This window comes from Dama dama, chromosome 5 (assembly GCF_033118175.1).
Source record: "Dama dama isolate Ldn47 chromosome 5, ASM3311817v1, whole genome shotgun sequence".
In the NCBI taxonomy this organism is placed as follows: domain Eukaryota; kingdom Metazoa; phylum Chordata; class Mammalia; order Artiodactyla; family Cervidae; genus Dama; species Dama dama.
The window spans coordinates 57,882,901-57,896,712 of record NC_083685.1 but is presented as its reverse complement, the minus strand read 5'-3'; the positions used below and the strand labels follow the sequence as shown (position 1 = coordinate 57,896,712).

The 13,812-nt window shown below is 48.0% G+C and overlaps 1 protein-coding gene across 10 annotated transcripts in view; it reads left to right on the top strand.

Annotated features, from left to right (window-relative positions):
• Window positions 1-767: 767 nt before the first annotated feature.
• The window catches only part of ZNF827 (zinc finger protein 827), a 186,092-nt gene continuing 173,047 nt past the window's right edge, over window positions 768-13,812 (top strand). For 9 of the 10 annotated variants that reach the window (XR_009692900.1, XM_061142435.1, XM_061142437.1 and 6 more), the window contains exon 1: window positions 768-908. Coding sequence is in view for 8 of the 10 variants with exons in the window: in XM_061142435.1 (XP_060998418.1) it covers window positions 866-908 (43 nt within the window). In the remaining 2 variants the exon portion in view is untranslated. The remainder of the gene's footprint in view (window positions 909-13,812) is intronic. The other variant, XM_061142436.1, reaches the window with a different exon arrangement.

Below are 13,812 nucleotides of genomic sequence, written 5' to 3'. Positions count from 1 at the left end.
AGTTAAGAGAAAACCCTTTTTTCCTCTGGAAAAATCAAGAAGAATAATGAACTAATCTTCGTTTCAAGAGTGGGAAAAACTTTTTCTCCCCCTAGATCTGGCGAGTAGCGGGATAAATTCGCAGAAGTCCATCCCACCCCCGCACGCGCGCCCCCCATTCTTTCCAGACAGAGCGATTGCAAATCCCAGGCTGAGCCCGTCCTGGGAGCCTTAGGGCACCTTCCTCTTTGCTGTGTGTGTGTGCGCGTGTCTAGCTCTCGCTCTTTCCTTCAGTCTGTGCCTCTGTGTGTGTGTGTGTGTGAGTGTGTGTGTGTGTGACAGAGGGAGAGAGAGCGCGAGAGGAGAGAGAGAGCGAGAAAGAGAGAGAGAGAGAGCAAGAGAGCGAGCTGTGAGCTGTGCTGCCGCCGCCGCTGCCCTTTGATCCCGACATTAGTGTTAGGGGCTCGGAGACACAGCGCGGCCATAGACGCCGCCGCACCGGCACTCATTTATTTATACCTCCCATCACACACGCGAGCACAGGGCATGCACACACACTCACACCTATTAGATCTGTTTCCATTGAAGAATATTACGCTCGGGGACAAGCCAGGTGCACGACCAAAAAATTAAAAAAAAAAAAAAAAAAAAAGGGAAAAGAAAAAAAAAAAAAAAAAGAAAGGAAAGAAAAGAAGAAAACCCCTCTTCTGGCTCCAGGAAACAAGCTTCAACCCATTGCACACACCGGAGAGAAGGGGTTTCCCCCTGCCCGCCCGCCCGCCCCCCAACTACCTCCCCGCTCCTGCCAGTGTCTGCCTCTCTGCCCCCACGGGGGTTTATTTGATCTCACATTAACCAAGGAGGAGAATGTGAGAAAAGGGGGAAAATGCCCAGGAGGAAGCAGGAGCAGCCCAAGCGCCTTCCCTCACGTAAGTCATCCCTTCTCCACCTCCTCTCGTGCCATTTTCTCGCCCTCCCTCTCCTCTTTCCTCTCCGCAGCCTCCTCCGTTGTTTTCTGCATTAGTTTAGGGTTACAGAGGTGAAACCGACAAAGACACAGCCCGGGTTACTCCTCGCTTAGGTCTATGCTGAGGCAGCCATGTTGGTGATGATCAGCTCCGTGCCCTTTCTATTCTCTCTCTCTTTTTCTTTCTTTCTCTCACCCCCCTCTTTTTTTCCTTGCGATCGGGCTTTTTCCCCCTTTCCCTCCCCCTCCCCCTCCTCACTCCGGGTGGCTGGGGGGAGGGGGCAAGAGACGGGAGGAGGGGAGTAGTGTGGATGCCGGGTTTTTTTTTTAATCGGGGGGTGGAGGGGAGGTGGGAGAGGTTGGAATCTTTAAAAAAAAAAAAAAAAAAATTCCTTGCGGATCCCCGGTGCCCGAGGGTGCGGGGGTCGGGGCGCGCGGAGGGCTGGGGGGCCGTGACATGGCGTTTGGGGGTGTCGGAGCGAGGGCGCGCAGCCGCCTGCCGGGGACGGGATCCAGGGAGAGGTCCGTCTCCGGCTAAAGGTTGCGCCGGGGTTGGTCGGCCCCGGAGCCGCCGGCGGCAGCGGCGGCGGCAGGAGCAGGAGGAGGCGGAGGTGGCGGCGGAGGAGGGGAGTCGGGGGCGGGCGAGGCGGGAGCGGCGAGGAGGGTGTGGGGGCACCGCACACAAACACACGGGTACACACGCGCCGCCGGGCGGCTGCTCCCGCGGCGCCGGGGCGAGGGGGCGCGCCGGGGCGCGGGGCGGCCGGGCGGGGGGCGAGGCCGGGCAGCGGCGGGCGGATGTGGGGTGCGGGAGCTGCGCCGAGGCGGAGGCAGGAGGCAGGGCGGCTCGCGGCGCGCGAGGTCCCTGCAGAGCCGAGGGGAGGGAGGAGCAGGGCTCCTGGCCGCAATAAAATGCGGGGTCAGTCGGAGCAGACGGAGCCGGGCGAGACTCGGGCTCTCAGACCCCCCTCCCCGGCGAGCCTGAGCAGAGTCCAGGACTAAAGTGCATCGTAGCCCTCCCCGGCTGCAGCCACACACACCAACTGGAGACACACACCCGCCGGCACGGCCCGGTCCCCGTCCCCTCCTCCACCCGCGCCCCCGGTCCCTCTCCGCCCTCCCTCCGGCTTTTCTTTGCGAGTCTCTTAACTTTTCCCCCACTCCCTCTCCAGCTCAACCCCCCACCCCCCACCCCCATCTTTCTCCGCTTTGAGTGTTCCGAGATGCTGCTAAAGCTAAAAGTGAAGGAGAAAGAAGCAACTAAAAATATCCCCCGGGGCCGCCCGGCTCCTTGAATGCAGGGAGGAGGGGGCAGGGGAGAAGGCGTGGGGCGGGGTGACGGGGAGGAGGGGACGCCGGAGGCGCCGGAGGGAGGGGTCGGGGGAGACGGAGGGTCAATTTCTCTTCTCTTCCCCCCCCGACCCCCCCCCCCCCCACCCCGCGTCGCTCCCCTCTCTCGGCGGTTTGGCGCTGCTCGGAGCCCGATCCTGCAAAACCCGGGCTGGGGGCGGGAGCGGAGCCGGAGCGCCCGCCCGCCGGGGTGTCAGGCCGACGTGGTCGGTCACCTGAAGTTCACGGAGGGTGGGGGAAGGGTTAAGGTTATGGTGTCTCGGGCTCGGGTTGTGTGAGCGTGTGCGTTTCCGCTGCAGACAGGCAGCGCGATCGATCTCCCCCTCGCGAAATCTCCGCGGCGGTGCCGGCCCGGGGGGACGGGCAGGGGGCGCGGGTGACTCGGGCCGGGCGCCCCCCGGCGCCTCCGTGTCAACCGGGCCGCGGCCGAAGTGGCGAGCAAGGGCACTTGCAGGCAGCCCGCTCGGCAAACATTCCTCTTTCTTTCCCCTTCCCGGTACGCAGGAGTCGACGCACAGAGCTTGGGTTGTGCTTTTTTTCCCCTTCCTTTAAAAAAAAAAAAAAAAAAATGCCCCTGTGCAGTCCTTTCTTCGCCTGCCCGCTAGAGGTTCTGAGGATAATATCACATATGTAATATATATGCACATAAAATCGTTCGCAGGCGGCTGCGTGTGTAGGGAAATTTTGTGCGAGGGAAGCAGGCGGCGGAGTCGGGGAGGGCGAGTTGGGAGGCTCCGCGCCGCGATTCACAGAAAACTCGCAGCAGTTGGTGGAAGTGTGTGCGTGCACATGGCCGGCCCGCCGCGCTTCCCAGCTCTTTTCGGGGGCGCGTGGGGGCAGGGACGGGAGGCAGGAATCCTGGGGAGGGGGGCGGCGGTCGGGAGAGGCTTGCCCTGCTCGGACAAAACGGGCTTCAGTGTTCTCTGCGAACTTGCCCTTAGATGGCAACTTTGGGCGCTGATGAGCTGGTGTGCGAAAACCAGGGCGGTGAGGTTATTTGGTCATTTTCCTTTCTTCTCTCCTTTAAAAAAAAAAAAAAAAATCTTGGCGGGGTGAGAGGGAGGGTAGGAGCGGAGAAGGGATTTATCTGTTCAGTGGTGACGGAGATGGAACGCCTTCCCTCCCGTTGTGGGTACTGCAGCCGGGCAGCTGCAGCCTGCCCTGCTGGTGACCTTGACCCTGACCTCGTGCGACTACCCTCTCCGTCTGAGAGGAAATTCAGGCTCCATTTTAGCTCGTGTGTTGGGTGGGCCTCTCCAGGGCGCCGGGGCCTGGTGATTGAGTTAGATTTTGCCAGTGGGCTCTCCCACCCACCCAGTTTTCTAATTGAATACTGTTATACACTCGGTTTAAAGGAAAAAAAAAAAAAAAAATCAACTCCTTCTCCCAGTCACATAAAGCGACTTTTACTGAAGTAAAAAGCAATTACCTTTTGGAAACACCGTAAAAGTGCCTCCAGTTTTTAAAGAGAAGCCCAATTTGTGATGCTTTTTCCCACTTACCTTTGCTTTGAATGGATTTTTGTGGATGTGTGCAGCCTGTTTTAAGCATGGTTTACACATGTTTTGTAAGCAGTTTGCATTTGAGCTGAGAGCAGTTTCTGGGCAAATGGTGTATTTTGCAATTCAGACAGTAACCCCAGACTGCCTTAAGTGCTGAGTGAGTCCTGAAGGAACTTGTAGTGAGGTGGACTTTGGTAAAATCAGTGTTCATTTGTGTTTAGTGTAGAATATAATCGTAGTCCTAAATTCTGGTGTGACTGCTAAATTCTTTGTTTATTTGTGTGTATGTGGGGGAGGGAGGGTGTCAGGATTTTTCTTTCCCTGGAGAACCGTTTTGAATCAAAGTTAAAATATAGTGAGTTGGGGATGGATTGCCCTAATAGAAGTCATCCTGAGTTTTTAAGAAGTTATGTAGAGGCAGACTTCGCATTTCTCCATAGAAGAAAGGAGTGATGTGAGTAGTTTCAGAGTGAGAAGGGTCAGAGGGGGATGAGATGGGAAGGAACTGCTTTTGCAACCAAAGAGCCTTCTGAGTAGATACAGGTGCTTAAGAGCTACTATTGATAGAATGTCTTTAAAATTTAGAGAACCTGTAAACACATTTAAGAAACTCACGTTAGAATTACAAGAAAAAGAAACTTGTGATAACTACATCTCTAGAAAATTTAGAATGCTTTCTACTTCCTCTTAGGTAACCCCCACCACCATGCTTCTGTTCCCCTTCCCTGTGAATCATTGCTACGAATAAACTCTTTCTATGTGTTATTAAATATGATAGTAGCCAACCACAGCGTGAATCTACAAAGCCCAGAGTCCTCCCACTGTATAGCACAGACACCAGGGAACCTGGAAGTTCCAACCTCGAGTAGATTAGTCCTGGAAATCCAGACTAGCAGTTGGTATTATCTGATACCAAGTCTGGGGTGAGCCTCAGCCTCTGGCACGGAGTCCCAGCAATTCCCCAGGCTGGGCTTCGGCCTGCTAAGGTTTCCTAGCTGCTTCTGTTCAGCTAGACACCCATGGGACCATTCAGAACCGAATTAGCTTTGGGGAATGGGTGAGCCTTTAACCTGACACTACTAACCTAAGCGTTAGATTTCTGATTTAAAATTCTGCACTGTCCTTTCCTCCTGGGCCTCCGAAGTAAGTGTATGTGAGGGTTCGTTTTTTTTCTGTTAGATGGGCCTCATACATGGGCAGAAAAACAAATGGTCTGTCCTGTAGAATTGAATGGTGATCTTACTGGCTGTGAGTAAAAAAGGCGAGTTGGACTAGGTTTCAGAGGTGACCCCAAACCAAGGGTGTTAAACTCTTTTTGAGAAGTGGCTCTCAAAATTATTATTCAAAACAAGGCCTTTATTTCTTGGCCTAGAGCAGTGATTATCGTTTGGGGATTTAAATATGACTCGGCTGCGATTGATGGCTCTTTTACAAAAGTTCTTTCCATTAACAGGGTCCAATACCGTGTCCTGGAGGTCCTTGGAGCTATATCATGTGCTTATCTTTAGCAGAATCCCCAAACTGAAGAGTTTAAAAATGTTTGTCAGCCTAAGAAAGCGGAAGAGAGGGAAACTGACACAGTGACTGTTGGCCAGGCCTGGGGCTCAGCCCTTTGTGAACATTATTCCATTTGGGATCACAAACTGGAGAGGGAGAGGGGTGTGTTGGTTGCATCTGTAAATCCTTTGACCATTGGTGCCATCAGCACTTTTAAGATTTCCTCATTAGCTTCAACTTACCCCTAAACGTGCACGCGTTTAGACCCTGTTCTGTTTATTGCTGGAAAGCTGCCCGATGCCTCTTCCCAAGGGGGAGCACAAAGGAAAAGTTCATAAAACAGTTGTTTTGTTATTCCAGTATTTTCACTGTTTACTCAGTTGCGGGTCAAGACCAGAACAGGTTATTGTGTTTGTCATGAACAAAACTTTGTAAAAATTCTTTCTTGCCTTCTCGTAAAATTGGGAAGCAAAATGACTAAAAAGCAACAGGATGCCTTATTGTTATATTTTTTGTGTCTTTGTATGTCTGTTGAAAGACAGAAGGTTGAATCTTTCCCTTACTTATTCTTACTAAACTTTTTTCAGTAACCAGACAATACCTCCTGACTAGACAAGGGCCATGGGGAAATTTTCTGAATCTGAAAGAGTAAAGTCTTTCACTGTGGATGATTCTGCAACACCACAAAGCAGGCTTGCTTGATTCTGGGCAAAAATGACCATCTGTTCTTCTATGCATTCCTCATACAGTAAGTAGGTCCACTGAGCTTTGCTGCTAAAAGTGAGGAACATAGCTCAAAATTGGGTTCCTTCTAATGCTTCAAAATAGTTTCTAATAAAAAAATTGATTTTTAATTTGTCTATGTGTTGCCATCTCGTGCTGGGGATGACACAGCTGGTGTGAATTGATAAGTCTCCTGCACCAAGTGTTAATAAATCACGTTGGGGAAGTATAAATTGGACAGCTTTTGGCCAGTGTTAAAGCTTGCTGTGCATTTGAGGTTTTAGAGTCTTTGAATGGCCTGTTAGGAGAGTTCCTAGGGAGGTGTGGAAAATCTTCATCTCGCGAGGCTTATAAAATTAAATGGACAAAAGCCATAGAGACAGCCAAGGGATCGTGTTGTGTTGATGGAGTAACCAGGCAGGCTTCTCCTGGTGTTAAAAGTTGGCTTTAATTAATTAATGTCAAGATATCCTTATAGGAAAGACCGGATTTGAAATGGGGGGGAGGGGGCGGTAACCCCGGCTGGTGGTAAACCCATTTATTTAGTAATCCCAGTAGTTGAGATTGTGTCTGAATGATTTTGTTTCCCCAAAGAGAAAAACTCAGCCAGTATCACAAACCCTGGCCATTTCATGCAAAGTGGTGTCTTTGGACTCAAAAGATGACAAGACGCAGAGGAAATGATGGTGGAACCCCGATTGTCACAGCGTAAAAAGCTCTCTTGGTTTCTGTGACTGGTCAATAACGCCCTTTGTGAACGCTGAGGGCAGCTTAGTCCTGGGAGGAGGTTGATACATCCTTTTGCCATCCCCTTTCCAAGTTGCCATGTCTCTCCTCCACTCTTCTTTTTTGAATATCTGCGGGAGTCTTAGGAGAGGAGGATGGGGAAACAGACACAACAGGCTGGAAGCTTCTGTCTCTGTTCTGAGTGATGTATTAGTAATTTTCTATAATTTAATCAGACTGATCGCAGAACAAGGTAATGAGAGTGTGACCTACAAAATAGGACTTTTGGGGGCATGAAAGGCTTTCCAGAATAAGGTTTTTCACAAGACCGTGAGCTTTGTGGTAAAGGAGTGGATTTTCAGCTTCCTCTTATCCGAAAGAAATGCAGACCAGGCCTAGTGATGGTAAGACATGTGGTTTTGTTTTTGCTTTTCTTCCTCAGATTTCCTTCCCATTTTGGCCTAGTAAAGGCACTCCAGAATCACATTTTAGAGATGCAGATTGTCAGTGAAGTCGCTGTGTCCTGTTTCTTTTTTTTTCTTATTTTCTTAACCTTGCTGGCATGTGGGATCTTAGTTCCCCACCCAGGGATCGGACCTGTGCCCCCTGCAGTGGAAGGCAGAGTCTTAACCACTGGACCACCAAGGAAGTCCCTCTGTGCCGTGTTTCTGATGGGCTCTTTTCTATTTCCTGCTTTCTAGGTGTAGCTCAGTAATGCATGCCATCTAGGGCCATGTGTACAACATACTTTATGGTTCCAGGTAACCGAAATGTCTTTTGTCATACTTTATAAGAAACTAAGCCCAGACCTTAGAAATAGCTAAGACTTGATGGACTGAAGTTTCTAGCCTCTTTCCCCTTTCTGTTTAGGAGCAAGTTTTGTATTTTTATGCTCCATCTGTAAATTACCCTTTTATGATATTAGAGAATAGTATATGTGACTAGGTGCTGAAGCAGGGCCTCTCAAGTGGCTTTATCATTCCCCAAGGACCCACCTTGGGATAGAATCACTGTAGTTACCAGGTAGTTTCATAAATTAAAATCAGACTTTGGCTTGATACTGATCTTTAGCTTCCTGGGTACATACTGCTGTTTACTTTGTAAAAGTCAGCCTCACTGCGTGTACATACACACACACACACACACACACACACACACACACACACACACACACACACACACACGCTGCACTGTAGCTAATTTTATAAAATGTACAGTGATACACGCCCACGGTCTGAAATCAGCATGAGGCCTTTAGCCACCCTGTTTTTCACAGACTGACCCAGGGTTATATTAAATGCAGCAGATTCTGTGTGCCTAAAAAGGATATTGTTTCCAGCCGGCCATTCCCTTCTTATTAAAAAACAAACCTCCACCACTGAAGCTCTCCCTCTCGGGTTCTGAAATGACTAAGACTTAGGTGCTCTTTGCTTCTGTTTTTAAGAAAAGTCCAAATTCAGCCAAGTTTGGTCTCCCGACAAGGAAGGAGGCTTCTCCGAGGCTGGGGCCTGAAAAAGCAGACTCCAGAATAATCCCTGTGTCTGTCTCTTTCTCTTCCTTGTAATTTCTCCATGGGTCAGAAAAGTGGTTAGATCCCATGAGAAGTGAGGTGTGGGGGGAAAGGACGAGGGATGAGAGAGATCTGTATCTCCCGTTGGATTGTTTTGAGTGCTCTAGAGAGGGTGGCTTTCCAAGCGGACTGGAGAAGGCCAGGGAAGGTGATCTTTTCCATGAGTGATCAGCAGCAGCCTGCTTATCTATGCTTTTGAAACAAGCTACTGTACTTGAGGAGGGTGACAGATTTTTCTAAAGTTACACGGGGCGAGTGTCTTGGGTTGTCTGCTGGTGTGTTTTTAAAAGCTTGTGTTGTTGTTTTGTGACCAGGGGGGAGAAATACCATGTGATTTGTCCTCCTTGCCCTAGGTCTCCTGTAGACGGTGGGCTTCCTGGTGGCTCAGCAGTAAAGAATCTGCCTGTGATGCAGGAGATGTGGGTTTGATTCCTGGGTTGGGAAGATACTCTGGAGGAGGACATGGCAGTCCACTCCAGTATTCTTGCCTGGGAAATCCCAGGTACAGAGAAGCCTGGTGGGCTACAGTCCATGGGGCTGCAAAAGAGTCGGACACGACGTAGCAACTAAACCACCAATAGCACTGTCTACTGTACATCTTAAGAGAAACAAACAAACAAGCAGGGACTGGACATGCTTTTTAAGGTCACAGAGTAGAAATCCAATGTACAGCCTCTGGCAGCAGCTTGTTTAGATTCAACCTCTGCTGCTCACTAGCTGTGTGACCTTGGGCAAATTACTTAACTTCCCTGTTCCCTGGTTTCTTCATCTTTCAATAATGACAACAGTTCCTATATCACAGGGATATTGTATGAATAATTGAATACATACAGAAGTATCAGTATTATGTGCACACACAAAACCATACCTTATTAGTGGCTGCTTTGTAGAAAGAGCTCAAGAAGGATTCGCTATTATTAAGTATATGAAATAAGTGTTAATTTGCATAGCCTGTGATTAGACTATAGATATTTCTGACTCAGAATTTTTTGGTGATGTCTGTATTTATTATTCTTTTTAAGAAATTCTCCATGTACCTCGTACAGTAATAATATGACACGGTAAAATTCTTTTATAAGGCTGTATAATAGGGCTTGACAAGTGCTTGTTTCACAGGCCAACAATATTACTTTAAGCTTTTACTAGGGGAACAAGTTCTTCTGTGTGCATGATTTGACCTGAATTATATCTCAATTGTGTAATAATCATATGAATTATGACTGAGCTTTACTATAAAGTGAGGATAGTAAATCCATGTTCCCAGACTTAGGCTGAGATTCAAATGAGAAAATAGGTGTTTAATAAAAGTTCATTTATCCATTGACTTACCAGTAAGTCCACCAATTAAAACTACCCAGGGGAAATTTCTGTTGGGTTTTCCATGTGTCACACAGCTAATAGTTCACATTTTGCACAAAACAAAGGGAAGACAGGGTCTGCTGTTTCTAATTGCAGAGAACCAAGCCAAGAGGACACATTAAGTGAATTTTATTTATTTAAACCTTTTTTTAGTTTTCTCTTGGAGCATAGTTGATGAACAGTGTTGTGTGAGTTTCAGGTGTATAGCAAACTGATTCAGTTATACATATACATGTATCTATTCTCCAAAAGTTTTAGAAGAAAGGTTGGGGTATGTGTGTGTGTATATATGTGCTATAGATGACATTAGAGGTCACAAGCTACTGGCCTCCTGGTATGTTTTGCCTGGTACAGCATGTTCAAAACTCAAGGCAGCATTTGGAAATAGGCGGCTTCACATGCAAGTCCAGGCTTCCAGCTCCTTCTGAAACTTGGACGAGTCAGCGGCGCGGGCCACCTCCCCACGTGGCCGCAATCTGCTGCGTCCGGTGGCGGCTGTCTCCCTTCCTTGGCGTGTGCTCGGCAGGCTGCCACAGTTCCCACCCCGGGGCTTCCGTGTCCCTGCCTGCGTGTACACCTGCCCGCCCCTGCTGAAGCGTCTTACGTCCTGGCCCTTGCAGGCGTTTGGATTAGAAATTGTTCTGTATTCCCCGGTATTGTGTGATCTTTTATGTCATCGCCGAGGCCAGGATTCTGTCAGCCTCATCTGATGGCAATATCAGGAAGCTGCCGGGGGTGGGAATTTAGATCCTGCTACCAATTTCCCAATTCTCATCTCACCCTCCCCCCCGACCCACGGGTCAAATAGATAGCTGGTAGGAACCTGCTGTGTAATGCAGGGAGCTCAGCTGGGTTGCTCTGTGATGACCAAACGGGTGGGATGGGGGTGGGGGTGGGGGTGGGAGGTGGTGTCCCAGAGGGAGGGGGTGTTATGTATACATATGGCTGATTCACTTTGTTGTTCAGCAGAAGCTAACACAACACTATAAAGCAACGATGAAAGAGAAAGATCCTGGCACCAGATGCGTGAGTCCCGTCCCAGCTGCACCACATTTTAGCTGTGGCCTTGGCAAGTTACTGCAGTTTGCCTGCTTCCTCATCTGTAAATTGGGAACGCATTGTAGGTTCTTTGGGAACTAAGTGAGTTCATGCATGGAGATATTTAGATTCATGTCTGGCACATAGTATGTGTACAATAAATGCTGGCTACATTAAGACACTCGAGGTGTTAATTTCCTTCTTGTTTTGTGAGTTTCTTTCAATTAAGGATCTTGAAGATTAAAGATAATTAAGATTGCTTTAACTGTGTTGTATAATCAGTTAAAGACAACTATTGCTGCCTATCTGTTTCTGATCATCATTAGCCAACCTAGTGGTTCTCCATTCTGGCAGTCAATTGTAACTGGAGATTTAGAAAATGCAAACACCCCCAGAGGTATAAATTTAATTGGTTCAGAGTGGGGTCTGGGCCCGGACGTCCTTAAAAAGCTCCCCTGGTGGTGTAAATGGATAGCCCAAGTTGAGGACTCCTGAGCTAACAAGAGCTCTCACTCCGGACTGATGCCATTTTAGCCAAAAATAAAGACATGTGATTTTGAGTCTGGGCAGCTTATTGATGAGAATCTGTTAGACTCCTAAAACCTTTAAAAATAGCTCATGGATCTGAGTAATTGCCTCCAACTCCTCCAGATTGGAAGCCAGAGGTTCAGGGAAGGACCCGTACTAAGCAGAAGGCACAGATTTCAGTCTTCACTGTCACCTTCTCCCACCACAGACACCAGGCTTTCTCACTAGCTTTGTGACCTTTGGTAAGTCACCTGACTTCTCTGTGCTTACGGAGTGCCATCTTGTAAAGTGAGTCAGTTCAGTTCAGTCGCTCAGTCGTGTCCGACTCTTTGCAACCCCATGGACTGCAGCACGCCAGGCCTCCCTGTCCATCACCAACTCCCGGAGCTTGCTCAGACTCATGTCCGTCAAGTCGGTCATGGCATCCAACCATCTCATCCTCTGTCGTCCCCTTCTCGTGCCTTCAATCTTTCCCAGCATCAGGGTCTTTTCCACTGAGTCAGTTCTTCACATCAGGTGGCCAAAGTATTGGAGCTTGAGCATCAGTCCTTTCAATGAATATTCTGGACTGATTTCCTTTAGGATTGATTGGTTTGATTTTCTTGCTGTCCAAGGGACTTAAAAGTCTTCTCCAACATCGCAGTTCAAAAGTTTCAATTACTCCGCTTTCAGCTTTCTTTATATTGTAAATAGACACCTTGTAAGTGGATAATAGTACATTAATCATGCCTTCTCTTTGTTGTTGTTCAGTCACTCAGTTGTGTCCAATTCTTTGCGACCCCATGGACTGCAGCACGCCAGGTCTCCCAGTCCCTCACCATCTCCCGAAGTTTGCCCAAGTTCGTGTCCATTTCATTGATGATGCCTTCTCTTTACATAATGCTTATTATCCACAAAACATTTTCACTGATATCATCTGCCTATGAGGCAGGCAGGGAAGAGCTCCTCCTCTTACCAACTAGAGAGACAAGGGCAGCTGGGCTACAGGGAGGAAGAAGCTAGCTTGATGTCACCAGCATGGGTGCTAACAAGGGCCAGGCTGTGCGGGTCTCTCCGGGCTCAGAGGTCTGTGAAAGCTTCATGGGGTTGCAAACCTGGAGAACGTGCCTCCACCACCTGCAGATCCTCCCACACCCTCTACTGCAGGACGCCCCTTTGGTCCTGAGGGAGCACGTGCATTGCCTGGTGATTCAGAATATTTCTCTCCTCAGAGATTTATTTTCACCTTAGACTAATCTGAAGGTCACAGAATAGAGTCACTTGCAATGATGCTTTCTGAGGTGTGAACCATGTACTCCACACGGAGGACACTGCCTTCGTGTAATGGCCTAGAATTGTGAGTTGTTTTCTAATCTGTGCTTGTATGAGCCTACTTATTCATCCAGCCAACCTCTCCGGAGCAGGAAACGCAGCTGTAGTTGGAAGGAAGCAAAGTGGGGACACCTGTGCCTGCTCACTTGGTCGCTCAGTCGTGTCGACTCTTTGTGACCCAATGGGCTGTAGCCCGCCAGGATCCTCTGTCCATGGAATTCTCCAGGCAAGAACACTGGAGTGGGTTGCCATTTCCTCCTCCAGGGGACCCTCCTGACCTAGGGACTGAACCCCGTCTCCGTCGTTTCCTGCCTTGGTAGGCAGATTCTTTACCACTGAGCCACCTGGGAAGCTGGGACACCCTATGCTTCAAGAAATATTCCTGAAATGTGCTGCGTGATTTCTCCCTTCTAGGGGAAGGCAAACCTCAAATAACATCTTACTGGGTTTTAATCTGACCTTAAGAAAGAGGGAAATCAAATTATAGTGAGCTGCTGCTTTCTGACATTTATAGAAAGGGAGGAATTTCATAATCTAGAAGGTTTGGGTTGGCTGGACTGCTAGATCCTAGAAGTGCTGTGTACCAGTGGCTACTCAAATACATGTGGATAGATAAGAAAATATATACAAAAGAGAAGGACGAGTCCATGTATTTTATTTTTCTATTATTTTTCTTTCTTTTTTATTAATTTTTATTGGAGTATAGTTGTTTTACAGTGTGTTAATTTCTGTTGTATAGCAATGTGAATCAGGTGTATGTCTACATACATCTCCTCTTTTTTAAGATTTCCTTCCAGTTTAGGTCACCACAGAGCATTGAGCAGAGTTCCTTGTGTCATGCAGTAGGTTCTTACTAGTTATCTATTTTATACATAGTAGAGAGTACACATATTTTAAATATGATTTGTGTACTCCATAAGGCTAGAACCGTGGAGTTAACTAGTTAATAGTTTATTAATTTATTTTAAAAAATCTATATTGGCTTTTAATGACAGGAAGAATGCATATTGTATAAATAATTAAAGCAACGTGGGAATATTTAAAGTAAAATGTGAAAGTCCCCTTTCGCAGCTTACACCCCCCAGAAGTAACTGCTATGAATGAACAAGCAGTATTTAAAATCCAGCCATCATTTGAAAAATGGATGCATATCAGTAGAGTTGGCTGAATTAATGTATGTACTGAATTTAGGACAAAGGCGTTAAAAACTGAATAGATTACATGCAAAATAGAGGATCCTAGTTCAGGTGCCCTGATTTTAA